At 32.5% G+C, this 27,085-nt stretch overlaps 2 protein-coding genes across 4 annotated transcripts in view; one reads left to right on the top strand and one right to left on the bottom strand.

Annotated features, from left to right (window-relative positions):
• Positions 1-14,398, top strand: part of LOC134718451 (tight junction protein ZO-1-like) — a 103,744-nt gene extending 89,346 nt beyond the window's left edge. For 2 of the 3 annotated variants that reach the window (XM_063580970.1, XM_063580969.1), the window contains 3 exons: positions 5,777-5,988; positions 6,714-6,857; positions 9,909-14,398. In XM_063580970.1, the coding sequence (XP_063437040.1) occupies positions 5,777-5,988; positions 6,714-6,857; positions 9,909-10,012 (460 nt within the window). In that variant the 3' untranslated portion in view covers positions 10,013-14,398. Of the gene's footprint in view, positions 1-1,287; positions 1,423-5,776; positions 5,989-6,713; positions 6,858-9,908 lie in introns of all 3 variants that reach the window. The other variant, XM_063580968.1, reaches the window with a different exon arrangement.
• A 1,580-nt stretch (positions 14,399-15,978) lies between these two features.
• LOC134718450 (peroxisomal membrane protein 11C-like) lies at positions 15,979-26,090 on the bottom strand. The gene is made up of 4 exons (XM_063580967.1): positions 25,771-26,090; positions 18,631-18,809; positions 17,253-17,333; positions 15,979-16,733 (listed from the first exon to the last, which is right to left on the bottom strand). Exons 1-4 carry the CDS (start codon positions 25,987-25,989, stop codon positions 16,508-16,510), a joined length of 705 nt encoding a protein of 234 aa, XP_063437037.1. The 5' UTR covers positions 25,990-26,090; the 3' UTR covers positions 15,979-16,507.
• Between the last annotated feature and the right edge of the window lie 995 nt (positions 26,091-27,085).

The following is a 27,085-nucleotide window of genomic DNA, read 5'->3' as shown; positions in this document are numbered from 1 at the left end:
GGAATACATAAATAGTTAGTAATATACATTTTAATGATTGGTGTTCCTTCTTCATGTTGAGGAAAACATTTTTTTATAAAATGTACAAATGCAAGAAATTTAAATGTATTACATATGTCAATGCAAAGTTTTGTGAAAGGTTAAACACTCCAAGTTTTGTATAGATGTTAGTCAAGGTCATTTAGGTAGCAATCTAACAATGCAAAACAAAAAAAACTTTAAAAGAAAATAAAGTTGAAATAAAGAAAGGCTGTGAATATCATTGTAGCTCCTTGTGTGTGTATATTTGTTAAAGTTTCCACATTTTTCTTTAATTCTGTTTTAGTAAATTTATAACCAAAAGGCCAAGGTAATTTTGGATACAAGGTTTTCTTTATTTGTTCTTTTTATTTCAAACCTTGCTTCATTGTAGGCCAAATTAAGAAAAGAAAAAACAAACTATAATATGACTGCTTTGGAATGGCTTTTTACAGTGAATGTCTAATTATTTATATGAAGAGACCGAGTAGTTTCTTTCTTTATCTATTTGTCTGTGAATACTTTCTTTATCTATTTGTCTGAGGATAGCAGTATAACATTCGGGAGTTTGATATTATGTTATTTGTTATTTTGCCTCTGACCTTGTTGATGTTTACATTAACAGCGTCATGTGTGCTTTTAGTTTCTGACAATTATTTTCCATGTCGTTCAAGAAGCATGATATGAAAAATTATCACAAAAAAAGATCAAAGTAAAAATACGCCAAAAAGCAATTTAATCACAAATGTATCCTTTATTGTCATAGAATTGAATGTTCCAATAAAAAAAGATTATAAAAGAAAATGAAATTTTATTGTTATGATAATATGATCAAAGTTTTAGGTCAAGGACATTTTTTACAGTCCTTAGTAAACCTTTGGTGTAAACACCCTCAGACTCATGGGGCCGACTGTATCTGTATCTGTTTAAGGAATTCCCTCCTATTGTTTAGGGACAGTAATAAAAGTGTTAATTTTTGGCAGAATAATAATAAAAGAATAGGTTTGCTAGTAGATTTAGTTGTTTTCTGACTTGGCATTTAAAAGGGAAAATGTTGGATGGAATCCAAAGTTTGATGACATATTTTTTTTTATTCAAATACAATGTACTTGTTTGTATGCTTTCATTGTATCTACAGGTCACTTGGTAAAGTCAAAGTTTAATATTTTACACACACTAGCAGAATAAATTTTTAAATGGACAGATTTCCATCTGACATGTTCTATAAATTATTTTAAATGTTTTATACTGTATTTTCTGTCTGTATAGCTCTGAACCTATATCTTCGGGTGAAGGCACTACTACTACTAACCAAAATGCATTGCAACTTCCTGTTGAATCATGTGACAAGGCTGAAACTCCTCCCCCTGAGAATGAGCCTCATTCTGAAACTGTTATCAGTGGGTAAGAACCCAGCAACTGAAGATGTAATGTCTGAGTTGCAGAATGTTTGTGCATGTAATGTTTGGCTTTTGATGAAATAATCAGAGATTTTAATTTTAGAAGTTTTCTGCTGGCTTGTAACATTGTAATATGACTGTATTCTGCCAAATTAAGCAATCATCTTCATATCAAAAATTAACTTTTCAAAGAAAAAAAAAAAGATTTCAGACCATCAACAAAGTCATCCTGCTTTTAAATTTTGATGTGTAAATTTTGGTACAGATATCTTAGTCATAATAGTCCAATCCACCTTTTTAGCTCGCCTGGCCAGAAGGGCCAAGTGAGTTTTTTTCATCACTTGGCGTCCATTGTCGTCGGCGTAAACTTTTTACATTTGAACATCCTATAGAACCACTGAAATGGAATGAAACCAAACATAGCATGACTGTTCCTTATGAGGTCCTGACCAAGTGTTGTTACTTTGTAGCTGATCCATCATCCAAAATGGCTGCCAGCGGGGAACTTAGTTTAACATAGGACCCTAAGGGAAATGCATACAAATGACTTCTTTTAGAAAACCACTGAATGGAATGAACCAAACATGGCATGAATGTTCCTTATGAGGTGTTGACCAAGTATTGTTACTTTATAGCCAATCCATCATCCAAGATGGCCACTAGTGGGGAAATTAGTTTAACATTGGACCCTACAGGAAATGCATATAAATGACTTCTTTTAGAGAACCACAGAATGGAATGAAACCAAATATAGTATGAATGTTCCTTATGAGGTGCTGACCAAGCTTTGTTACCTTGAAGCCGATCCATCATTCAAGATGGCCGCCAATGGGGTGACTTGGTTGAACATTGGACCCTACGGGAAATGCATAAAAATTACTTCTTTTAGAGAAACAACTAAATGGAATGAAATCAAACATAGCATGCATGTTCCTTATGAGATGCTCACCAAGTGTTGTTACTTTGTAGCTGATCCATCATCCAAGAAGGACATCAGCGTGGGCTTATAGTTTAACATAGGACCCTATGGGAAATGCATACCGAAGTCTTCTTCTAGAGAACCTTCTTCTTTCCTCTTTAGCTTCCTCCAATAGTTGGAGTACACCAACCTTACTAAATTAAGGTTGGTTAAACCCTTATAATAATTAATTATTCAGTGAAAACATAACAAAAATTAAAGCTCCGATGCTGTGAATCGAACCCGGGCCATCTGGGTGAAAACCAGAAATCCACTGAATTAAATGAAATCAAATATAGCATGAATGCTCTTTCCTAATCCAGTGCTGACCAATTGTTGTTAATTTGTAGCCAAATTTTATCTTTTTTTATATGATTTCAAAAACCCAAATAGAGTCAGGTGAGCGATACAGGCTCTTAAGAGAGCCTCTAGTTTAATTCATATTCCTATTTCCCCTTTTTTAGTCAATTGTTTCCATCATTACAAGTTATTATTGTCCCACTCCTTTGTACAATATACCTTTGAACTATATTTTCCACTTCTTGAGAGTCTGTTTGTTAATTCAAAAATTATAGCCTGCATTTATTATTGCTATTTTGTCATTTTAGAAAATTCCTGTTTAACTGAAATAAAAGTTTGTATTATTGGGATTATAATCCTGTTGCATATTTTGCATGGCAATAATTTCTGAATTTACAGTATTGTTATATTTACCTTGATAATGACTTTGAATCCTGGTCAGCAGGAAATACATTTCTCATTATTTTAATGAGAAAAAAGTAAAATAAAAAAAATACTGAACTTTGAGGAAAATGTAACCAGAATGTCCCTAATCACATGGCAAAATCAAATGACAAAACACATCCAACAAATGGACAACAACTCTTATATTCCTGACTTGGTATAGGCATTTTCAATGGAGAAAATGGTGGATAAAACCTGGTTTTATAGCACTAAACCTCTCACTTTTACAACATTCTCTTCAAAATCCGTTATATTTAAAATGAGTATTCTCCCTTTCCATCACACATTCTTAATAAACATTCCAACTTTTCCTGTGACATATTTGTTAATCCACTTCCTTCTAAGTCAGAAAAAAATCATTATTTTAATGGGGGGCTTTGATCACAGATCCCAGTTATCTTTTTGTCAGATTCCTGTGTCCAGCTTATCATTGTTATAATAATGGTTGTTGTTTCATGTGTCCAGCTGCCGGACTTCATTTTCCATTTTAACGCACAATTATTAGACTTTCATGTGTCATGCTTGTAAAAAATCAACCAATCCAGCTTTGAGACCCACCATGATCATGTATCGCCTTGACCTCAATGAGACCCACCATGATGATGTATTTTGATCCCTTTAGACAGAGTTCCATTAAACCTTTCTTTTACTCACTGCCTTTTACTTTGTATTTTAAGCATGTTTGACTGTAGAATACTGGAGTTCACTTTTTCAGATTTAATACAAACTTGATAATTGCAAACTTAGGGAGCTACCATTTGATTTTTAAAGGGGGGGAGCTAGGATGAAATTTGAAAATAATAGGCAGGACAGAAGTTTTGAGTAAAAAAAAAGGCAGGATTAGACACTTGCAAACAAAAAATAGTCAGGATGACAATTTATGTAAAAGTCAGGATAATTTAAAAAAAAAAAAGCAGGACCGGATAGAGTGATAAATAAAAAGGCAGGACAGAGATTACAACTAAAAAAAAAATGCAGGACAAAAATTTTCACCCTAGCCCCCCTTTTATGAAATATTATCACATCTGGTATTACAGTATAGCCATAAAACATCCAATCAGATTGCTTCTTTCATTTTGACAATTTTTGAAAAAATAACAGCTTGGGATTAAGAGTTTTGCTTAAAAAGTGACATGAGAGATGTTGGCCTCATAAAGAACAAGATGGGAGCAACTGTTTAACTTCAAGGAGGGGGATTTGTTTTTTTTTGTCCGACTGAGAAATAATTTTTTTAAAAGTTTTTCATAGGTATCATTCAAATTGTTTTTTTTTTAAGTTAACACTACGGGTATTATAAGTCATAGGAAAAATCTGGTTTCAGAATATTTTTTTTTGTCATCTGTTTGACCACAATATTTTCAAAGATACCAGAATTTGAATATAAATATATTTTGTTTAGGAAATAAAACATAACCTTTCCCTTGAAGTTAAATGGTTTCTACTTATATGGCGATTTCTACATTGTGAATTTTGCTTTTTTAAACCATAATTTAGTACATTAAAAACTTTCTATACTAAATTAAATCGTTAGTTAACTGGTTACCTGTTTACAGTGAACTCTCTTTTTCTTGGATATAAAGTGCATAATCTTTACAACAGCAACAAAGATCATCTTTTTGATAATTCTAATAGATATAGGATGTGGTGTGAGGGCCAATGAGACAACTTTCCATCCAAATAACAATTTAAAAAAGTAAACCATTACAAGACTGAAATGAACTTGCTCATTCAATTAAAAGATAATAAAAAAAAAGAAATTTTGAATTAAGTTAATTATACAAGAGCTCTGTCACAACATGCACAAAACATAATCTCTTGACTTTCTGGTAGCTTTGAACCAGTTGAACCCAAGCACCTGTTTGTATGGAACATAAGTCATGTTGTGACGGGTTTCTGTTTAGAAAGGTTTCACTGTAATGGGTTCTAAATATTATTACATGGACCTACACTGACCAGTTTTATATTTTTAACAAAAACTAATGTGGAAAAGTGGCAAGATATGATAACATAAACTATTATGTAGATAAGACATGTCTGTGTGTCCACCCTTTTTAAACATACATGTTCTAGAGAGATATCCTTAGACAAAAGAAATAATGATTAGAGTCTTATATATGTAATGAAAAACAATGCTTAAATTTGTAAGCACACTATACTGGCCATCTTATGTCACTAGAAATAAAATAAAAAATAAATTATTTTAAGATCGTTTTGAAATTCTTGCAATGATTAAAAAAATATTTTTAATCTTTTTATTGTTAGATATCAGAATGTCTAAATGTATCAAATGTGTTTGCATAGGACAGTTTTTATTCAATTTAGAATTTATTGTGAGTTTGAAGAAAGGAAAAAACAACAAAAGTAATTATTATGAAAATCTGCATACAAAATGTGAGTTCTTATTTTTGATATAATTACAAAGTTCTATTATTCTAAAAATAGAACTTTACAATAATCTCTGAAATAACAGTACCCTGTGTGTTAATTGACATTTTTATTTCCAGATATTTGAGATTTGGTAGAGGTCAAAGAATTGATAGGAAAAGGGGGTGGGGGTGGGGGGTATTTTCTTTTTTATGTAATATATTTATAAATGTGAAAGTGCGATACGGAAAAAAAGAGTAAAATGATAATTTTTTAATTATTATTTTTTTAGATTTAAAAATGACCATCAGCTGGATGAGAATCATACAGTGGTTGCCACGGCGAGGGGGTCATTTGACCATCAGGGAGGAGTGTTGGAATCTCCAGAGACGGGGGTCAGTATTGTCATTCCAGCTGGTGCCATCCCAGAGGGAGTACAACAGGAAATATACTTCAAAGTCTGCCGGGATAATAATATACTTCCTCCATTAGATAAAGAAAAGGGTAGGTAACTCCGCCAAAAATAAGGAGAAAAAACATAGACTTATCATCTATTTATTATCATTTGTTAGATTATAAATTTTGTAATGACAAACCACACATTTAAATGTTAGGACACAATGCTTATACCCACAAAACACTGATTACTGTTTTAGAGTTCTGTCCCTTTACAGTGTTCTCTTTCTAAAATTTGCCTCAATTAAATCTTTTGAAACTTAAACACAATGCTTTTTACTAAAAAATCAGATCAAGTTTGAATAAAGTTGGCATCGCTTTTAATGATTTAGAGTTTTGTCCATTTACAAAAAGAAAAATTTCAAACATCTTCATTCCTAAAGTTTGCCTCAATCAAATATTATGAATCTTATACACAATGCTTGAAACCACAAAACACAGATCATGTTCGAATTTAGTGGCATCACTTTTTTCTGTTTTAGAGTTCTGACCCTTTACAAATGAAAAAATTGCTAAATTTTTGTTTTGTTCTCTTACTAAAGTTTGCCTTAACCGAATGTTATGAAACTTGTACATGATGCTTTTAATAACAAAACTCAAATCAAGTATGATTTGGGTAGTGTCACTGACAAAAGTCGGTGACAACAAATTAAAAACAGGCGATAAACATTATGCTTAGTATTTTATTTTCAGCATCTGCAAAAGATGCCAAAAATTTCTATTTGTGCACACAAAGTTGTGAATGCATGTTTAGTTTGATTTTATTTTTTCAGGTGAGACCTTATTATCTCCCCTTGTGATGTGTGGACCTCATGGTTTGAAATTTCTACTACCAGTTGAATTACAGCTCCCCCATTGTGCCTCAGTCAATCCAGAGAGTTGGTCATTTGCTTTAAAGTCCAGTGATTCTCCTTCAGGTTAGTAATTACCCCCTTACTGTGCATCAGTGAGTTAGCCTCTCCCCAATTGTGCCTCAGTCTATCCATATGACTGGTAAATTGCTTTTGATAAGATATAAGAAGATGTGGTATGAGTTCTAATGAGACAAATTTCCAAAATTTGTAAAAGAAAACCATTATAGGTCTTCAACATGGAGCCTTGGCTCACACCAAACAGCAAGCTATAAAGGCCCCCAAAAATTACTAGTGTAAAACCATTTAAATGGAAAAATCTACTGTCTTATCTTTATAAAAAACTAAAAACACTTATGAACCACATTTACAAAGGCAACTACTGAACATCAAATTCCTGACTTAAGACAGGGGAAAACAGCAAGTTTATACGTTTTAATAGGTACCAACCTTCACCCTAAACTGGAACAATAGTGAAAAATCACAATAAAGAAAGACACACTATAAGTCTATTTGATACTTTAGGTAAGTAACGTTTCCCATATGTGTAACACTTATCTCAATATTGACTCAGTGAGTAGTCACCGCTGCAATTGTGAGTAATAAACACATCTTTTAGTCTCAATAAGTAAATTCTCTCCAATTGAATTACCTTTTCCATCATCATATCATCTTTGTAATGTCATTTCAAGAAAAGAGTTGAAGATCAGCTGTTATTAAATGTATCATTCTTAATACAGTGTCAGAAATAAATTATTTAAATTTATTCACTTATTCGCCCATTTCAATTTTAGATATGATAGATCAGCTTATTATATTACTGTGATGTTAAAAGCCAATTAATCAATTAAATCATAAAAACTTAACCAATTTCATAGTTGTCTTTTGATTAACAAATGTTTGTTGATGTTTTGCCCTAAAATAAAAAATTTAGAAAGCATTAGACAAAACACAAATTTTCTTTCTTTCTTGTCATCCCAAATACTGTGTATACATCATTACTTTTACAGGTCAGCCAACATATAATTGCAATCTTAGCCTACATTGCCTACAAGCTCTTTGATTTTTTTTACAGTTCAGCCAACAAAAGAATGAAACCTTTGCCCACTGTGCTCACAAGCTCTTTGATTTTTTATACGACCGCAAATTTTGAAAAAAATTTCGTCGTATATTGCTATCACGTTGGCGTCGTCGTCGTTGTCGTCGTCGTCTGAATACTTTTAGTTTTCGCACTCTAACTTTAGTAAAAGTGAATAGAAATCTATGAAATTTTGACACAAGGTTTATGACCACAAAAAAAAAAGGTTGGGATTGATTTTGGGAGTTTTGGTTTCAACAGTTTAGGAATTAGGGGCCAAAAAAGGGCCCAAATAAGCATTATTCTTGGTTTTCGCACAATAACTTTAGTTAAAGTAAACAGAAATCAATGAAATTTAATCACAATGTTTATGACCATAAAAGGAAGGTTGGTATTGATTTTGGGAGTTTCAGTCCCAACAGTTTAGGAATTAGGGGCCAAAAAGGGACCCAAATAAGCATTTTTCTTGGTTTTCGCACCATAGCGTTAGTATAAGTAAATAGAAATCTATGAAATTTAAACACAAGGTTTATGACTATAAAAGGAAGGTTGGTATTGATTTTGGGAGTTTTGGTCCCAACAGGGGCCCAAAGGGTCCAAAATTAAACTTTGTTTGATTTCATCAAAATTGAATAATTGGGGTTCGTTAATATGCCGAATCTATCTGTGTATGTAGATTCTTAATTTTTGGTCCTGTTTTCAAATTGGTCTACATTAAGGTCCAAAGGGTCCAAAATTAAACTTAGTTTGATTTTAACAAAAATTGAAACCTTGGGGTTCTTTGATATGCTGAATCTAAAAATGTTCTTAGATTTTTGATTTTTGGCCCAGTTTTCAAGTTGGTCCAAATCTGGGTCCAAAATTAAACATTGTTTGATTTCATCAAAAATTGAATAATTGGGGTTCTTTGATATGCCAAATCTAACTGTGTATGTAGATTCTTAATTTTTGGTCCAGTTTTAAAATTGGTCTAAATTAAAGTGCAAAGGGTCCAAAATTAAACTAAGTTTGATTTTAACAAAAATTAAATTCTTGGGCCTCTTTGATATGCTGAATCTAAACATGTACTTAGATTTTTGATTATAGGCCCAGTTTTCAAGTTGGTCCAAATCAGGATCTAAAATTATTATATTAAGAATTGTGCAATAGCAAGTCTTATCAATTGCACAGTATTGTGCAATGGCAAGAAATATCTAATTTCACAATATTGTGAAATAGCAATTTTTTTTTAATTAAGAGTTATCTTTCTTTGTCCAGTATAGTAAGCAAGAAATATCTGCAAGAATTTTTTTTTAATTGGAGTTATCTTTCTTTGTCCAGAATCAACTTAAACCTTTGTTATATACAATATACAATGTATATTCACTTTTTACTACCAACTGATAAATTTAAATAATCTTTACCATTCAGTGATAACAAGCAGTTTTTTTACATCTTAATATTTTATGATGTATTTAAATGAGTAGTAATTGTTGCAAACTCCATTAGAATATTTTAATTGAAATTAGTTTTGGAATAAGGGAAAGGGAGATGTGATTAAAAAATTGGGTTCAATTTTTCTCATTTGAAATTTCATAAATAAAAAGAAAATTTCTTCAACCATTTTTTTGAGAGGATTAATATTCAACAGCATAGTGAATTGCTCTAAGAGAAAACAAAAATTTTAAGTTCATTTGAATACATTCATTCTGTGTCAGAAACCTATGCTGTGTCAACTATTTAATCACAATCCAAATTTAGAGCGGAATCCAGCTTGAATGTTGTGTCCCTACTTACCCCAACTGTTCAGGGTTCAACCTCTGCGGTTGTATAAAGCTACGCCCTGCGGAGCATCTGGTTTACAGTTCATCCAACAAAAGAATGAAACCTTTGCTCACAGTGCTAACAACCTCTTTGATTTATTTTAGAGGTCGGCCAACAAAAGAATGAAACCTTTGCTCACAGTGCTAACAAGCTCTTTTATTTTTTTTACAGTTAAGCCAACAAAAGAATGAAACCTTTGCACACAGTGCTAACAAGCTCTTTGATTTTTTTTACAGGTCAGCCAACACAGTGGCAGAATATGAACTTGGCTGGTACAGAAGGAGTAACACAAGGACGGGTCGGTAAAAGTAAAGTCTCGGTACTAGTAGATCATTTCTGAACAAGACAATCATTAATGGAGGAACAGACACTTTGTTATAAGTGAAAAATACAGCTGATTTCTATAAATAGATCATGATGCAAACTGCTTATATCTCAGTCCCTTCCATATAAAACATTTAGATTGAGGCAGAGAAACCTGAACTTTTTAAAAATTCAGATTCATACAAGGAATGGGAAGATAACTCTTTTTAAACTAATCTGATTAATGTATGAGGAAGGGGAGAGCAATCATATAAAGTAATATGATGAAAGGGAGATAATTCTTATCAATCAAATTTGATTGTTAAATGAAGAAGGGGAGATTGTTTTAAAACAAATCAGATTTTTTAATGAGTAAGGGGTGATCACTCTCATAAAATAAATCTGATTGTTGTATGTAGAAGGGGAGATAATTGATAAACAAATTTGATTGTTGTATGAGTAAGGGGAGATCACATTGATTGTTTTGTAAGAAAGGGGAGATCACTCTAATTGTTATATGAGGAAGGGACTGTTATGAGATGTCAGGCAGCTGGAAAGGAACAAACCAGATCCTAGTCAATGTTTAATTGTGTATATTGATTTCTTCATTGATATCATACAAATATAACCAAATAGTTTTAGCTAAAAATATCTTCGTGTCACAACAGTTTATGTTTTCAAATGAATCTTATTGCTACAAGAGGTTTATTTGAGAGTATATTTCACATGTCATAACTGTATTAATTGTAACAAATATTCAATAAGTGTTAACAATTTATCAACCTTGTTTAAAAAAAAATTTTCGTTTTTTTCTTCCCTAATTGTGTATTGCCAACCTTGCAGAAGTAAACCTAAAGGATTATCTATATGTTATGTTTTATACCTGTATCCTATATAATGACATACACATTTCAAACAACAGTGCCAAAATGTTATTATTAACTTTCAACAGATGAAAAGTGTTTAGTAAATGAAATTTGAAGTCAACATTGTTTATTTTTTAAAGAAATTTAACTAAACTTACACTTGTGTTTGTTGTGTAATGAATGCTCATTGTGAAATTAAATTGAAGTGCAGCAACGTTTATTTTGTAATGATATTTAAGTTCAACAATGTTTATTTTGTAATGAAACTTAAGTTCAGCAACGTTCATTTTGAAACGATATTTAAGTTCAACCATGTTTATTTTGTAATGATATTTAAGTAACAACGTTTATGGTGTAATGAAGTTTGAGTTATCTCAAAGATTATTTAACAGATATTAGATAAGAACAACAATCTTAAAAGACCACTTTCGAGTTTGTCTGTCACTGAAAAAAACTCGTCAATTATGTGTGCCTTTATTACGTCATTTAACAGATTGAGGGGGTTCACTTCAGCACTGCTGAAAGACAATTATGAGAACTCAATTTGCAGAATAATTCGTGCAATATAGCTTTATAGTTCTCCAACCATTCACTCAACATGGAAAGGAAGTGACGATGCCCCTAAATGCACGAATGATGTTCACTAAAACCAAAGTTTTTTACGGAAAAGCATAAAACTTGAAAGTTGTCTATTATCATGATTATGTAATAAGATTTAAGTTCAAAAGATTTTATACAACATTATAATTGTTTAAAGATGTGTTTAATGAATATCAATTTGTAAACAGCTTACTTTTAGTGAGTGAATTGTTATTTTTTTGAGGTTGTGATGACTGTTTGGTTTTTCATTATTTTATTTCTTGGTTGTGTTTATAAAAAGGTTTGATCAAGAAATTTGTTTAACATTTGTTTATTTTTTTTTATATGACTATCATTGTCCACAGAGTTTTTTTTTATTACACCACTTCCCCTCTTTACATACATTGTTATATTGACTCATTGTAAAACGATTTCAGGGGTTGGGAGTTATCTCCCCTTCTCAGTTTGGGAGTTATCTCCCTTTCTCAGTTTGGGAGTTATCTCCCTTTCTCAGTTTGGGAGTTATCTCCCTTTTTCAGTTTGGGAGTTATCTCCCTTTTTCACGTTGGGAGTTATTTCCCCTCATTATCAAAGCAACAATACTCAGTTAAAGAACAAATACATATTTTGCAGCAATTCATTTAGTAATTCAGTTTTATAGTTTATATGAACAGTATATTTAAACACATAGCTAGATGATTTATCTCTTTCAGGGCAATTCCATTAAAATGAGATTAGGGGTAGAAGAAAGTGAAGTTTGACGAGGGTTTTCTTTTGGTTTACAGAATATATACAAAATGTGTACATTGTCAGAAATATATAATTTATTGAAACTTACTTTAGAAACAGGACTAATAGTAAGGTTCACTACACTTTTCTCCTATTTTGTAGCGAGTAAATATACATTTTATTTTCTGACAATGTACACATTGTTTTTATCCTGCAATTTACACCTAGTGCTTGAGCATTAGTTGTTGAAAATCAAAATCATTGCTTTTTTTTTAAAGAAAAAAAATCTTGATGAATGGAAAATAACAGAAATAAAATATCTTGTTCCGGAAAAAATTTTGAAACTCCTTTCCTACCCTCTCTGTTCCATTTTAAAGAAAAGCCCTTAACATAAGAATATGCATAATCTCGCCCACTTCATTGCTCCATATATACACATGTCCTTTACTTATTAGTTGGCATTCTGCCCATACCTGTATCTGTACGCAATGAATTTCTGTCAATATAGGCACACCTCCGTTTATGGAGTAAAACAATAAAAATAGTTCCAGCACTGCAATAGTATTAAATATCAATCCATCAATATATTTACACTATGAGCATTATGTACACAGTTCACAGTTCAAATTACGATACTTATTTATTCTTTTATATGTAAAAGATAAAAATTGTCTGTATACTATTAAAATAGGAATATAAATATTTAAGAAGTTCATAAAATATAGGATCACATTTAATGCTTTACCATTGGTGGTAACAAGGAGGGGCCCAGTCCCCCCTTTTGGAGACAAATTTGGTTGATTATATAGGGAATCAATGAAGCCTTATTGATGCAGGCACTACCTTAGGTCAGCAGCCCCCTTATTAAAAGTTCTGGAATCCGCCACGGTTTACAATTCTGATCAGAAATTTGTTTATGTTAGACTAGATGTTATTTATACAAGAAACAAAGGTTCTTGTGTAAAACATTGTTAATATCCATAACACTACCACTCGAGTTAAGTGGGGAGATATGTAAAAATTTGTTAATTCAGAAATTATTTTTGTGCAATTTTTTTTTGGGGGGGGGGGGGAGATAATTTTTTTTATCTTTAAAAATTAAGAATAAATTATTGTGTTTTCTTGATATACAGTGTACAACAGTGTTATTTGAAAAAAATACAATACCTAATCTGCTCCAATTTATTCTTTTGCACAATTTTTTTGTGGATTTTTTTTTTAGTTTTTAGTTTTTAGTTTTATGATATACAGTGAACTATAATGTTACAAAAAAATTTTCAAAACCTAATCTGTTCCAATTTTAACATTGATAAAAACATCACAGAAATTTGTGAATTTACAATGTGATTTATTTGTTTGTGCCAAAATATTAACGTAGACTGCTGTTTATAACTTTGCATTAAGAATGGTAGATATATACAGTGTACATAAAATTATTTTAAATTGTAAATTTTTAAAATTGTTTTTATTTTCAAAAATTTTATTACTGGAATATCTTTGTATAATAAATTGTTGAATGTGTTATTGAAAAGTTCAAATATTCATTTTATAAAATATCTTTATTTGTTGCTAAAATAATAATATTAAGCAAGATATATGAATAAATGAGTGATTTAAGGATGTTACCTCTTTATTTTGAATTTTTGCCAGATATTTGGATTCCTCTGGATTTATCGATGTATTGCCAAAATAATTTCTTCTTAGAAGAAAAAAAATACAGTACTAATTTAAGGATACCGTTAGTTTTGTTCACATTCTATTATCACAGTAATTATTTCTAGGTTGTATTGTGTTACTTAGCAACATATGTCTGCCATTATGAACAAAATCTAAAATGAATTTTGATTGGTTGTTATTCTGTTGTTACCATGGTTGTGCTTTATACAAAAGTTTATATTTCTTACAAGTTTTACATTTAAGTGATATTATATTAGTTATATACCATTGTAAATAGAGTTTATACAAAGAAGATAAAGTTTTATTGTTTCACTTTATAATATGATACCAGTTAGTATATTTATTTTCATTGAAAAAAAGGGGGGGAATAAATAGACGATTTCAGATTACGTACCCTTGTATCCAGAGTTTATCATTTTCCTACAGCTAACCTTCTTTGTGGTTGGACATTAAATCTGTACCTATACAGTGCGTTAAATGTCTTCCTTTTTACACCATAACCCATGGTGGTGCTCCTACTAAAGGAGGAAGATACAGAACATACAAACATTATGGTACTCAGTCAATTAATACATGTGACAAGAAACCCAAGGAAAATCAAGTGCATTTTAGGGGAGCAATGACTGATTTTCAACGACTTTGTTATTTATAGGAAAATAAAGCATTATTTTTTCCCAAAAATTGGCATTATTTCATTTGGATTCAGTTTTGACAATATTACAACATTTGTATTCATTTTGTTTTCGTTTCACATTTAAAAGCATAAAAACTATGACAGCTGAGGGGGGGGGGGGGGGGGGGGGGCAACATAATTCTATTGTCAATTAAAGTATATGATTTGTTAACTTTTTCTTCTTCAAAACACCAACAAGAGAGTTAGCAGGTATGCTAAATGTTAAATTATAGTCAGCTGTTAATAGTATAGCTAGCCATCAATATATATTATATTAGCTGTTGGTAATACATTTTAGACTGTTTTTCTGGGATAACTAACTGGTATTATAATTATAAAGTGTGATTTGTACATCTACCGTTCATTATTCCTATCCAAACCATTGTTAACTGCATATTATCATGATTAATAAAATTTATAAAGATATCATTTTTGTTCTTTTACCAGAGATCCCCCTTTTCTATTTCTTAGATTGATTGATTGATTAGTGATCAACACAACTTTCAAAACTATTATTCTGTTTCTTTGTGGTCAGTTCTTATTGGTTGAGGATTCTGCAGTGACAGTAGAAAACCACTAGCAGCCAATATTAATATTTAGATTTAGAGTCAAACATACCTGCTACGTTCCAGATTTGAACTTATAACCCTTGTTTATAGGCTAGCGATATTTTTGCTCCTTAAACCACTCGGTCACCATCATTTGGTCTTTGGTGGATAGTTGTCTCATTGGCTATCATATAACAAACATTTCCTTGAATTTCAGACTTTTACAAAAAAATATTTACTTTAAAAGTTTATTGTAGCATCATCTTCTGTTAGAAAGAAACACAAATGTGTAAGGTTACTTAATTACTAGAAAAACTTAATGTGGTATGAGTGCCAATGAGACAACTCTCAATCCAAGTCAAAATCTAGAAAAGTAAACCAGTATAGGTCAAAGTACGGTCTTCAATACCGGACTTGGCTTGACCAAATAGAAAGCTATAAAGGGCCTAAAAAAACATGTCCAATATCATTGCATTTAGTATGGTCTCCATTTTCACTCGACTAGTACTCATCTTTGTAATAGGGCTAGCTGAAGCATGCATTGGGGTGAGGGATTTTCTCGCTGTGTAGAAGAATCATTGGAGGCCTTTAGCTGTGTTTTACCCTTTGGTTGGGTTGACTCTTTGACACATTCCCTATTTCTCAATTTTATTTTTCTATTTCTATTTACAGGTGTGTTCCATAATTTAAGGTCCATTAGGGATATTGATCAACTTGTGATGTAAAGCTATAATTTATGTTATCTATTGGTGTTCATTTCTGTTAAATACTAGCTGTTGGCTTGCTGGCTAATTGATGTTTATCCTTTCGTGAATGAGAACAACAAATCTGTGTTTCACATATATATTATGGAATCCGTTGGTGTTCTTTTGTGTTTAATACTAGTTGTTGGCTTATTATTGTTTCTCCTGCCATAATATAAAACAATAAATCTGCTATATAAGATTTTAATATTCCAAATATATCAATTGCATATAACAAGTAAAACAGTATTTACAATATAAAAATAATCTGTAGCATGAAAGACAACTATAAATAAATGGCACTATATAACAATTATCAAGGTCTGCATTGAGGGGACTTATTCTTTAATTCTTAACATAATTTTCCTTGTTTTTTTTTTTATCATTTTCCCTTGGAATTTAGTACTAACATGGAAGTAATATTTAAATTACTTCCATGGTACTAATATCTAATTAGTTTAATAGTCTCAGATTTGTCTTTCTTGTTTTATATCTTAAGATTCTCTTAACACCCTTTTAATCCGTATTTATTAAACTTTTTCTTAATACTTTTGCTAATTACGGTTACTAGTAATTATTTATTTTCCTTATGAAAAAATGTATTCAAATTCTATAATACGGTTTTCTTTATTGCACAGACGCCTTGAATGAAATAGGTGGGGAATTTAAAAAAATGTTTGGCCTCTGATTACAGAAATGATTATACATAATACTCATTTACGACTTCTTAGGCCAGTTTTTATATAACATAATACTAGTTGACAACATTCCAAACACACCACTCCATGATCTCGACAGTTTCCCTGCCCATAAAACACCAGGAGGGCACCAGTTTATAGCATTGATAAAATCCGATGAAGCCGAAAGAAGTGACAATCGTGCTTCCAGTAAGTTAGCTTTCAGTACTTTTGCTTCTGTAGATGTGCTCTCTACGGATTCTTCTCTGTAAAGAATAAATGGGTAACAGTAATTAGCACATATGGGTAACAGTAATTAGCACATATGGGTAACAGTAATTAGCACAAATGTATAACAGTGATAAGCACACATTGAGGAGGTGATTTAACCTAAAGGACAATGCAACTTTATAAGCCAAAGAGAAATTGGCAACATCATGGCAAAAACAACAAAAAGATAAATAACAGTCTATAAAACACTACAAAGAAATCTTGACTGAGTTACAGGAATCATTAAAAACATTGGGAAGGCAGGTTTAAACATGTTATATGAGATTACCCTTTACCTGTAGGTGAATGGAACAACTTAAATTTCAACTTTTAAAACGATGTATTCCTATTTTTTTGCAATGATTTTCTAGTCTGTCTGTCTGTCTGTCTGTCTGTCTGTATTGTCTGTCTGTCTGTCTGTCTGTCTGTCTGTCTGTCTGTCTGTCTGTCTGTCTGTCTGTTTGTTTGTTTGTTTGTTTGTTTGTTATTTGTCTCTGTATACCATAAATTCTCACCTTTCATCAGTGGACTCCAAATATTGCTGCTTCTTTGTCTGTTTCAACTTTTTGCTTATCAAGCTAATACTAACTAATTGTCTGAAATTATAAACATGTATTGACTTATCTCATGAAGCATTGTCATCCTACCCCTAAATCTAATTACTACCCTAACCCTCTAACTTTCTGAAATTATACACATATGATACATTGGCATTGTCATCCTAAACCTAAATCTAATTCCTACCTTACCCTAAATTATATACATATAGCATTGTTAACCTATCTCTGAATTATGAGTCCTGCAAACGTGTTCAAGAGACAATTTAAAGAAATAATGAAAGAGTGAAATTAAAATTAGAAGATGAAACAAACAAACATAAGTAAAGCTCAAATTATGATTATATAAAGAATATCTTAATGGAGTTCGCTTCTCAGTTTCAAAATAATTAGCTTTTCAAAACACTAGTTTAAATTGATAGGGGATAAATAAAGAAATCACAAGAGCAAAACAAAATATATAGGCCAATGTGCTTGTTTTCGATATATTAGCCATGGATTTTCATCGAGGAGTCAGAGATATGACCCGTACAGGCTACCGTGGGTCTCTTTACCATCGAGGCTGGCAAACTCAGTATACCCTTGGTAAAAAAAAAAACAAGCACGAATTTTACATCGAGGAGTCACACATAAGACCTCAAACCTTTCAAACTTTAAATCCTTTATTAGGCATTTATATACTTAGAAACATCAGGTGCTTCGGTGGCCGAGTGGTATGAGTAGTTATAACTAAGGTCTACTGTAATCACTAGCCAGTCAACACTGAATTTGAGAGTTTGTGAAATTTTGGCGCGGATACTTATAGATGAACAGACTTACTACCAACACTGATATGTGCCCACACTTGTATTATATAAAGAATATCTTAGGATAATTATAGATGTACAACTTACTATCCACACTGATATGTGTCCACACTTGTATTATATAAAGAATATCTTAAGATAATTATAGATGTACAACTTACTACCCACACTGATATGTGCCCACACTTGTATTATATAAAGAATATCTTAGGATAATTATAGATGTACAGACTTACTATCCACACTGATATGTGTCCACACTTGTATTATATAAAGAATATCTTAAGATAATTATAGATGTACACACTTACTATCCACACTGATATGTGTCCACACTTGTATTATATAAAGAATATCTTAAGATAATTATAGATGGACACACTTACTATCCACACTGATATGTGTCCACACTTGTATTATATAAAGACTATCTTAAGATAATTATAGATGTACAAACTTACTATTCACACTGATATGTGTCCACACTTGTATTATATAAAGAATATCTATTTATAGATGTACACACTTACTTGAGTATTTCAGCCACTAAAGAAAGAGCCCAGATCATTACGCCTAGCACCCACCATTTCTTGGAGTCTGTGTTGATCACCTGTTTGTCAGCTAACCAGGCAATATGCTCCACAGGATAAAATGATTGGTTAATAATGTTTGTTAGCAGGTTCAATATTCTTAATAGTGTGCTCTTCTCCTAAATCAAAATTAAATCCAATAAATCAATTAAAGAAAGCATTGAAATGAATAAAAATGAATGAAATCAAAGATAAAATAATAGTAAACAAATAAAACTGTTAAGTTAAATTATTTCCACTTGTTAATTTTTATCATTCTCTTATACATACGTTATTATAGGGGGCGAGGGGGGGGGGGGGATTGTGTCATTATATTTTTATTTACAGAGCGAAACAGGTTTAGCTTTAACTTAATTAAGGTTTGGCTTTATAAATATTTTGATATGAGCGTCACTGATGAGTCTTATGTAGAGTAAAAGCGCGTCTGGCGTACTAAATTATAATCCTGATACCTTTGACAACTATTTACGCCACTGGGTCGATTCCACTGCTAGTGGACGTTTCGTTCCCGAGGGTATCACCAGCCCAGTAGTCAACACTTCGGTATTGACATGCATATCAATAATGTGGTCCTTTTAATAAATTTCCTGTAACAAAACTTTAAATTCTTCGAAAAACTAAGGATTTGAGTAAAAAAGATGAGACACTTGCAAAAAAAAAAGTCAAGACGAAAATTTAGGTAAAAATAAGTCAGGATAAACTAAAAAAACAAAAGGCAGGACCGAACAGAGTGAAAAATAAAAAGGCAGGACAGAGATTACAGATAAAAAAAATGCAGGACAACATTTTTCATCCTAGCCTCCGCCCCCCTAAAAATCAAATGGTAGCTCCCTGATGGTTTACTTTTTCAAATGTCACATTAGCACTTATAACACACCTTCTTATATCTTCTTACTATGAGCAGTTCAAACGACGGGTGTCATGTATGGAGTAGAATCTGAATACCTTTCCAGAGCACATCAGATCATCACGGAGTAGAATCTAAATACCTTTCCAGAGCACATCAGATCATCACGGAGTAGAATCTAAATACCTTTCCAGAGCACATCAGATCATCACGGAGTAGAATCTAAATACCTTTCCAGAGCACATCAGATCATCACGGAGTAGAATCTAAATACCTTTCCAGAGCACATCAGATCATCACGGAGTAGAATCTAAATACCTTTCCAGAGCACATCAGATCATCACGGAGTAGAATCTAAATACCTTTCCAGAGCACATCAGATCATCACCGTTCTTTGATGTGGTTTGTGTAACTGCTGCTCAGTTTTTAGAGTTAAAGGGAGTGTTATAAAGACTGCTGTGTGTCTTAAGTCGTATTTCTGTTTTTATACGCCCGTCAAAATTTTTGACAGGACGTATTATGGTAGACACATGTCCGGTGTCCGTCCGTCCGTCCGTCTGTCTGTCCGTCCGTCTGTGTGTCTGTCCGTCCGTCTGTCTGTCCGGCGTAAACATGTCGCACCGTAACTTGAGAACGACTTATCCAAATTTCATGAAACTTAATATAGTTGTTTCTTATGATGGTCAAATGATCTGTTACTTTTTGGTGAAAATTAGGTTTAAACTTTTTGATTTACGGCACTTTGTAACTAAAACAGGGGTGTGTTTTTTCACATGTCGCACTGTATCTCAAAAACGATTCGTGATTATGGCTTAAAACTTTGAACACTTCTTAGTTATATTAATCTCAATATCTGTATACTTTTTGGTGATGATTCAAAATTTCATTTTTGAGTTATTTAGTATTTTGTAAAAAAGGGGGAGGTTTTTTGTACATGTCGCGCCATATCTCAAAATCGATTTATGATTATTGCTACAAACTTTACACACGTCTTTGTTATATTAATCTTAAGATCTGTATACTTTTTGATGATGATTAAAAATTTTATTTTTGAGTGATTGAGTATTTTGTAAAACAGGGGGAGGGTTTTTTACATGTTGTGCCGTATCTCTATAACAATTTATGATTATTGCTTAAAACTTTACACACTTTTTTGTTATATTGATCTAAAGATCTGTATACTTTTTGGTGATGATTCAAAATTTTGTTTTTAAGTTATTGAGTATTTTGTTAAACAGGGTATTTTTTTACATGTTGCGCCGTATCTCAAAAATAATTTATGATTATTGCTTAAAACTTTACACACTTCTTTGTTATATTAATCTAAAGATCTGTATACTTTTTGGTTTTGATTCAAAATTTTATTTTTAGTGATATTTAGTTTTTTGTAAAAAAGAACCAGGGTGGGGGTTTTCCGCCGTGTCTCAAAAACTATATATTGTTATTGCTTAAACTTTCTCAGAAACTAATTATGATTATTACATATAACTTCCACATAAGACGTCGGGCGTATCATGCGCTCATGGCGCAGCTGTTTATTTCCCATGGTGTCAGTTTATGGTCAGTTGATACATTTGTAATGCACCTTTGTGGAACTCTTTCTATTCACGAGTCATCTGATGTAATATTTATATCGTTCTACATTTTAACCTTGTGATTGTGGTCTCTCATAGATAAATATTCCTTTGAAGAAATTCATATAAACTTGATAAAAATAGAGACACGTTTAGATTGCACATAAGGCCAAGCAAAAAAGATGAGTGTTTCCTGGATTCCCTTATATATACGTACTTATGAATATAATTATTTTCTGTGACTGTATCTTACATTAATTTGTAGGATCCTTTACTATAGATAATTTAGCTGATCTGTAACAATAACATCTTCATGCCTTATATATCATGTACTGTAGTACGCCGCTAGATTAAAACTGACGTGGAAAGGTAACATATGGCCACCGAAAGCTCTTTTTTTGAGAGCCCAGGTGGTCGTGTGGTCTAGCGGGACGGCTGCAGTGCAGGCGATTTGGTGTCACGATATCACAGTAGCATGGGTTCGAATCCCGGCGAGGGAAGAACCAAATTTACAGATCTAACATTGTTGGGTTGATGTTTAGACGAGTTGTATATATATATATATATATATATAGTCCCCTAATAATATAGGGAATCCGGGAAACACTCATCTTTTTGGCTTGGAGTTTTCTAATATATATATATAGAAATGTATTGTACAATATAACAATAAAATGTGAAGTGATCAAAGAATGACACAGAAATTAACAGCCATAGGTCACCGTACGACATTAACAATATGCAAAGCCAACACCCCCATAGGGAATTGTGAAAGACCCCGAAATCACAATTTTAAAACAAGAAAACTAACGGTCTTATTCATGTATACATGTATAGATATAAGAAGATGTGGTATGAGTGCCAAAGAGCAACTCTCCATTAAAGTCACAATTTGTAAAAGAAATAACATTATCATTTAAAGAACGGTCTTCAAAACGGAGCTTTGGCTCTCTCCGATCAGTAAGTGTATGTATAAATAAAATTGAGAATGGAAATGGGGAATGTGTCAAAGACACAACAACCCGACCATAGAAAAAAAAACATCAGAAGGTCACCAACAGGTCTTCAATGTAGAGAGAAATTCCTGCACCCGGAGGCGTCCTTCAGCTGGCCCCCTAAACAAATATATACTAGTTCAGTGATAATGAAAGCCATTCTAATTTCCAAACTGCACACAAGAAACTAAATTAAAACAATACAAGACTAACAAAGGCCAGAAGCTCCTGACTTGGGACAGGCGCAAACATGCGGTGGGGTTAAACATGTTTATGAGATCTCAACCCTCCCCCTATAGCTCTAGCCAATGTAGAAAAGTAAACGCATAGCAATACGCACATTAAGATTCAGTTCAAGAGAAGTCCGAGTCCGATGTCAGAAGATGTAACCAAAGAAAATAAACAAAATGACAATAATACATAAATAACAACAGACTGCTAGCAGTTAAATGACATGCTAGCTCTAGACTTCAATTAAACTGACTGAAAGATTATGATTTCATCATATGAACATCAGACACAATCCTTCCCGTTAGGGGTTTAGTATCATACCATTATAACATATATGAGAAGAACATAACCCGTGTCATGCCAACAACTGGTTTTTTTAATAAATGTCTTTTGTTCCGATGCAAAGACCCTATAAGTATATCAATATTAACGCCAAAATATGCAATCTTTAATGACCTGACAACAGTATCGTAACTATATCCCTTCTTAATAAGTCTATTCAAAGGTTTTGCTAGTTTCTGAGGTGAATACTGAAAGCTTTGTGCTTTATAAAGAATATTTCTATAAAAAATTGGATGTGAACTACCTGAACGTATAAGAAGTCTGCATGTTGAGCTATATTTACGAATGATGTCCTTATACCGATGATAAAATTTAGTAAATGTTTAGACTAGTTTGTGATATCGAAAACCCTGGTGTAATAATTTTTCAGTAATACATAAATTTCTCTCGTTAAAATCTAAAACAATGTTACATACACGAGCGAAGCTTATATATATATTAACAAAGGGATGGTCAATAAGTTTACCAGGATGGTTTCTAAATTTTGAGGCACGGTTAACAACATCTCCTTTAAAATGAGGATGTCTGATTCCGTTTAAAATACGTGTTCTACAGGTACAAACAAACTTCAAAACCAAATCTTGATATATTTGACAGAATCAAATTAAGGTTTTCATTAATTGGTGGCAAAAAAATCTAGCAGTACATAGATGATACGTTCAGTAAAATTTGAAACGTCACAACGTATAGAACGACTTGTGGTAAATAAACACCATAAGATTGAGTCAAATGGACATAACCACTAAAAAAGTAAAATTAACAATAGGAAACGGTGATGTTTAACTCCGCCAAATTTTGTATGTGTGCGTGTACCAAGCCAGGACACTCTTATATAGTGGTTGGCGTTTGTTGCTGTGCTTCTTTTTTGTTATTCGCTCATGTTTTTAACATAACTTACCAGTTCTTTAGTTTTCTCGTTTGAATTGTTTAAAATTTGTCATTCCGATGCCATTTATAGCTGACTATACGGTATTATGCTTTGTTGAAGGCAATACGGTGACATTTAGACGTTATCTTTTTTTTTTTACATTAGGTCTATTGAGAAGAGTTGTCTCATTGGCAATCATACCATATTTTCTTTTTTATATTTAAAAGTTATGAGTGAAATAGGCAGCCACTGTCGCCGGCAAGTTAACAAAATGAAAACTGTGACCTAAATGTTGAATATAAAGATTGTTTGAGAACGAAGATGAAGTTTCTTCAACCAATCATGTTATAATGTTCCGTAAGATGAAGTTTCAAAATAATTTGTATGACACACTAGACATTTTGTGTTTTCATCAAGTACCATATATATATATTAATCTTATTATACATTACTGACATACCGACGCACTTTTACAAATTAAAACTATTAACAAAATATGTAAACAATGTAAATAATTGATATGTTGTGTACACACATTACTTTTACGTTTATGTGTCAAAATAAGATGCAGTTTGTTTGATAAATTAACTCGTATTTAACCAATCAACAAGAAGTTTTAATTGTTATTATAAATATGGGACACTTTAACAAACATACAAAAGTTTGCACCTGTCCTAAGTCAGGAATCTGATGTTTAGTAGTTGCCGTTTGTTGATATGGTTCATAAGTGCTTCTCATTTCTCGTTTTTTACATATATAGATTTGGTCGTTGTTTTTTCGTTTGAATAGTTTTGCACTAGCAATGTCTGGAACCCTTTATGGCTTGGTCTGTGGTGTGAACCCAGGCTCCATATTGAAAACCAAAATGGTTAAAATTAAGGCCATCATTGAATTGTAAATAGATATAGGAAGATGTGGTGTGAGTGCCAATGAGACAACTCTCCATCCAAATAACAATTAAAAAAAAGAAAGAAAACCATTATAGGTCAATGTGCGGCCTTCAACACGTAGCCTTGGCTCACACCGAACAACAAGCTATAAAGGGCCCCAAAATTACTAGTGTAAAACCATTTAAACGGGAAAATCAACGGTCTAATCTATATAAAAAAAAAACGAGAAACGAGTGACACGTATATATTTCATAAACGAACGACAACTACTGTACATCAGATTTTTAGAGTTTATGTATTCCGTATATCAGGAACAGTCTATAATATACTATAAATAATATAGACTGTCCCTGTATACTTGTTTTATATACACTGCATATATACAAATAATCATAATAATGTAGGCTAGGCGACAAGTACTCTAGGAAAACAGTGACCATGGTGACGGATCCAGAACTTTTCATAAGGGGGCATTCTTTTCAGAAGTCTCAGCCCCAACCCCCTGGATCTGCATACTAGTATATGGGAAATACTACTACCGTACGCGGTGACCTATAATTTTTAATGTTTGTGTCATTTTGGTCTTTTGTGGGTAGTTGTCTCATTGGCAATCATACCACATCTTCTTTTTTATACTAATACAAAAATCGTATACACATCATTGCTTCCAAAGCAGGGAACAACAGGCGTGACATGATTCGTTCAGGCAGTGCTGTCAAAAGGAACGTGCCACAAAATGATAAATTAGCCTTGCCAGATATCATGATTGAGAATGGAAATGGGGAATGTATCAAAGAGACAACAACCCGACCATAGAAAAAACAACAGCAGAAGGTCACCAACAGGTCTTCAATGTAACGAGAAATTCCCGCACCCGGGCGTCCTTCAGCTGGCCCCTTAACAAATAATATACTAGTTCAGTGATAATGAACGCCATACTATAAATTTCCAAATTGTACACAAGAAACTAAAATTAAAATAATACAAGACTAACAAATACCAGAGGCTCCGGACTTGGGACAGGCGCAAAAAATGCGGCGGGGTTTAACATGTTTATGAGATCTCAACCCTCCCCTATAGCTCTAGCCAATGTAGAAAAGTAAACGAAGTTAGATAAAAAAAATTAAATATTTTTTTGTATATTTACACGCTTTATAATTTAGTTAAAATAAAAATGTCAAAGTCGTTTATCTCAATGTCTCAATGTAACTAAAAATGGGAAAATAATAGACACCATCAAAACTAAATGTTGATATCAATACAATGTGTCCTACATTCTGACCTTTGTTATAATTTCACACGTCCTATTTCTTGACCTTTGATAATTTCTTACCTTACTCCCTGTTCCGTAAGAAAGATTGTAGAATAGCATTGGCAAGTCATCAAATAATCTTAGGATTACTCTGCAAGCACCTAGATCTGTAGCAATAGCGCGGATCCGGTCAAAAGCTAATCCCTTTCGGTCCCCACTTACAAACATACACACATAGGTACTGAGTCGTATAATTCTGTCATGTCCTCTGTATGTTTCCAATACGCGTACAAGATCCATGATTGGTGACACAAGTAAGAAGTGTGTGTTTGTGTACTCTGAACCTACGTCTGTTCTAAAGTGAAAGTAAATCACGTGGTTCAATATTTCCCCATTGTCAACATACGAATACCACAAAATAAGATAAAAGTATAGAACACAAAAACGAAATAAAAATAAATTGAAATAAAAATTTAGAAATAGGCTTTGGGACTTGATTGAGCAGTTTCAGCTTTAGTTTCTCAATATCTAACTTGAATTATTTAGCATAATTTAATCCATAGCAAGTATATTCCAGAGCTGTACAGTACTGCTTGATTGTGTAGACATTGGCGGATCCAAGAGGGGGAGGGGGACCCCCTTTTCATTTGGACGATCAATGTATTTGAAATCCGCCCCTGGTAGGGCATATCATTGTTCTCGAATTCTTTATAATTCATCATTTCATTAACATACTGATTATAACGTGCCACTGATTTTACTATGCCGCGCGTGTGTTGGATCATCTAATATTTATTTACAGTGACTAATATACAAAATTTCTTTTTCTTCTTTTTCTACTATACATTTTGGTTAAAACTATATACATTGTAGAATTTATCTATATGTTTAGATTTTTATTGAGAACAGATATTAGTTCTCCATGTTCTCGGAAACTTTCAAGAGTAGTACATTGAACTGCAGCTACTAGAGAAGGTTCCATTGTAAAACTGTTCTTGGGTAGAATGAGTATTTGTATGAGTCTTTAGTCGTTTGTATTGGGGTCTGAAAGAAAAACAAATATGTTAATATTGTCGTGTTCTTGTATCGGATTGTGTGAGTAGATCTGTTGAGTATATGGCTTCAAGATAGTGTATGATTTTGTAGAAGACGATGCGGGTTCTTATTCGCCTTTTCTCAAGAGTTGCCCACTTTAGTGTTTGCAGCGTTTCAGTGACTGAGCTGGTGTTATAGTATATGTTGCATGTGTACCTTGCTGCTCTTCGCTGGACCATCTCAAGTTGGTGTGTTTGAGACCTGTGGTTTTCCCGTTTGAATGATTTTACGCCAGTAATTTTGGGGCCCTTTATAGCTTGTTGTTCGGTGTGAGCCAAGGCTCCGTGTTGGAGGCCGTACT

This window comes from Mytilus trossulus, chromosome 5 (assembly GCF_036588685.1).
Source record: "Mytilus trossulus isolate FHL-02 chromosome 5, PNRI_Mtr1.1.1.hap1, whole genome shotgun sequence".
In the NCBI taxonomy this organism is placed as follows: domain Eukaryota; kingdom Metazoa; phylum Mollusca; class Bivalvia; order Mytilida; family Mytilidae; genus Mytilus; species Mytilus trossulus.
Note: the sequence above shows the minus strand (reverse complement) of the source record. Positions and strands in the feature narration are given on the sequence as shown.

Bases quoted from the DNA above. Each gene is read 5' to 3' on its own strand.
- LOC134718450 (XM_063580967.1), bottom strand. From the start codon at position 25,989: ATGGATCTTGTACGCGTATTGGAAACATACAGAGGACATGACAGAATT. The intron at 17,334-18,630 runs GTAAGTGTGTAC...TTATAATTTCAG, and splicing joins TTAGTGGCTGAAATACTCAA to ACAATTAGTTAGTATTAGCT. The intron at 16,734-17,252 runs GTGAGAATTTAT...TATTCTTTACAG, and splicing joins TTGGAGTCCACTGATGAAAG to AGAAGAATCCGTAGAGAGCA.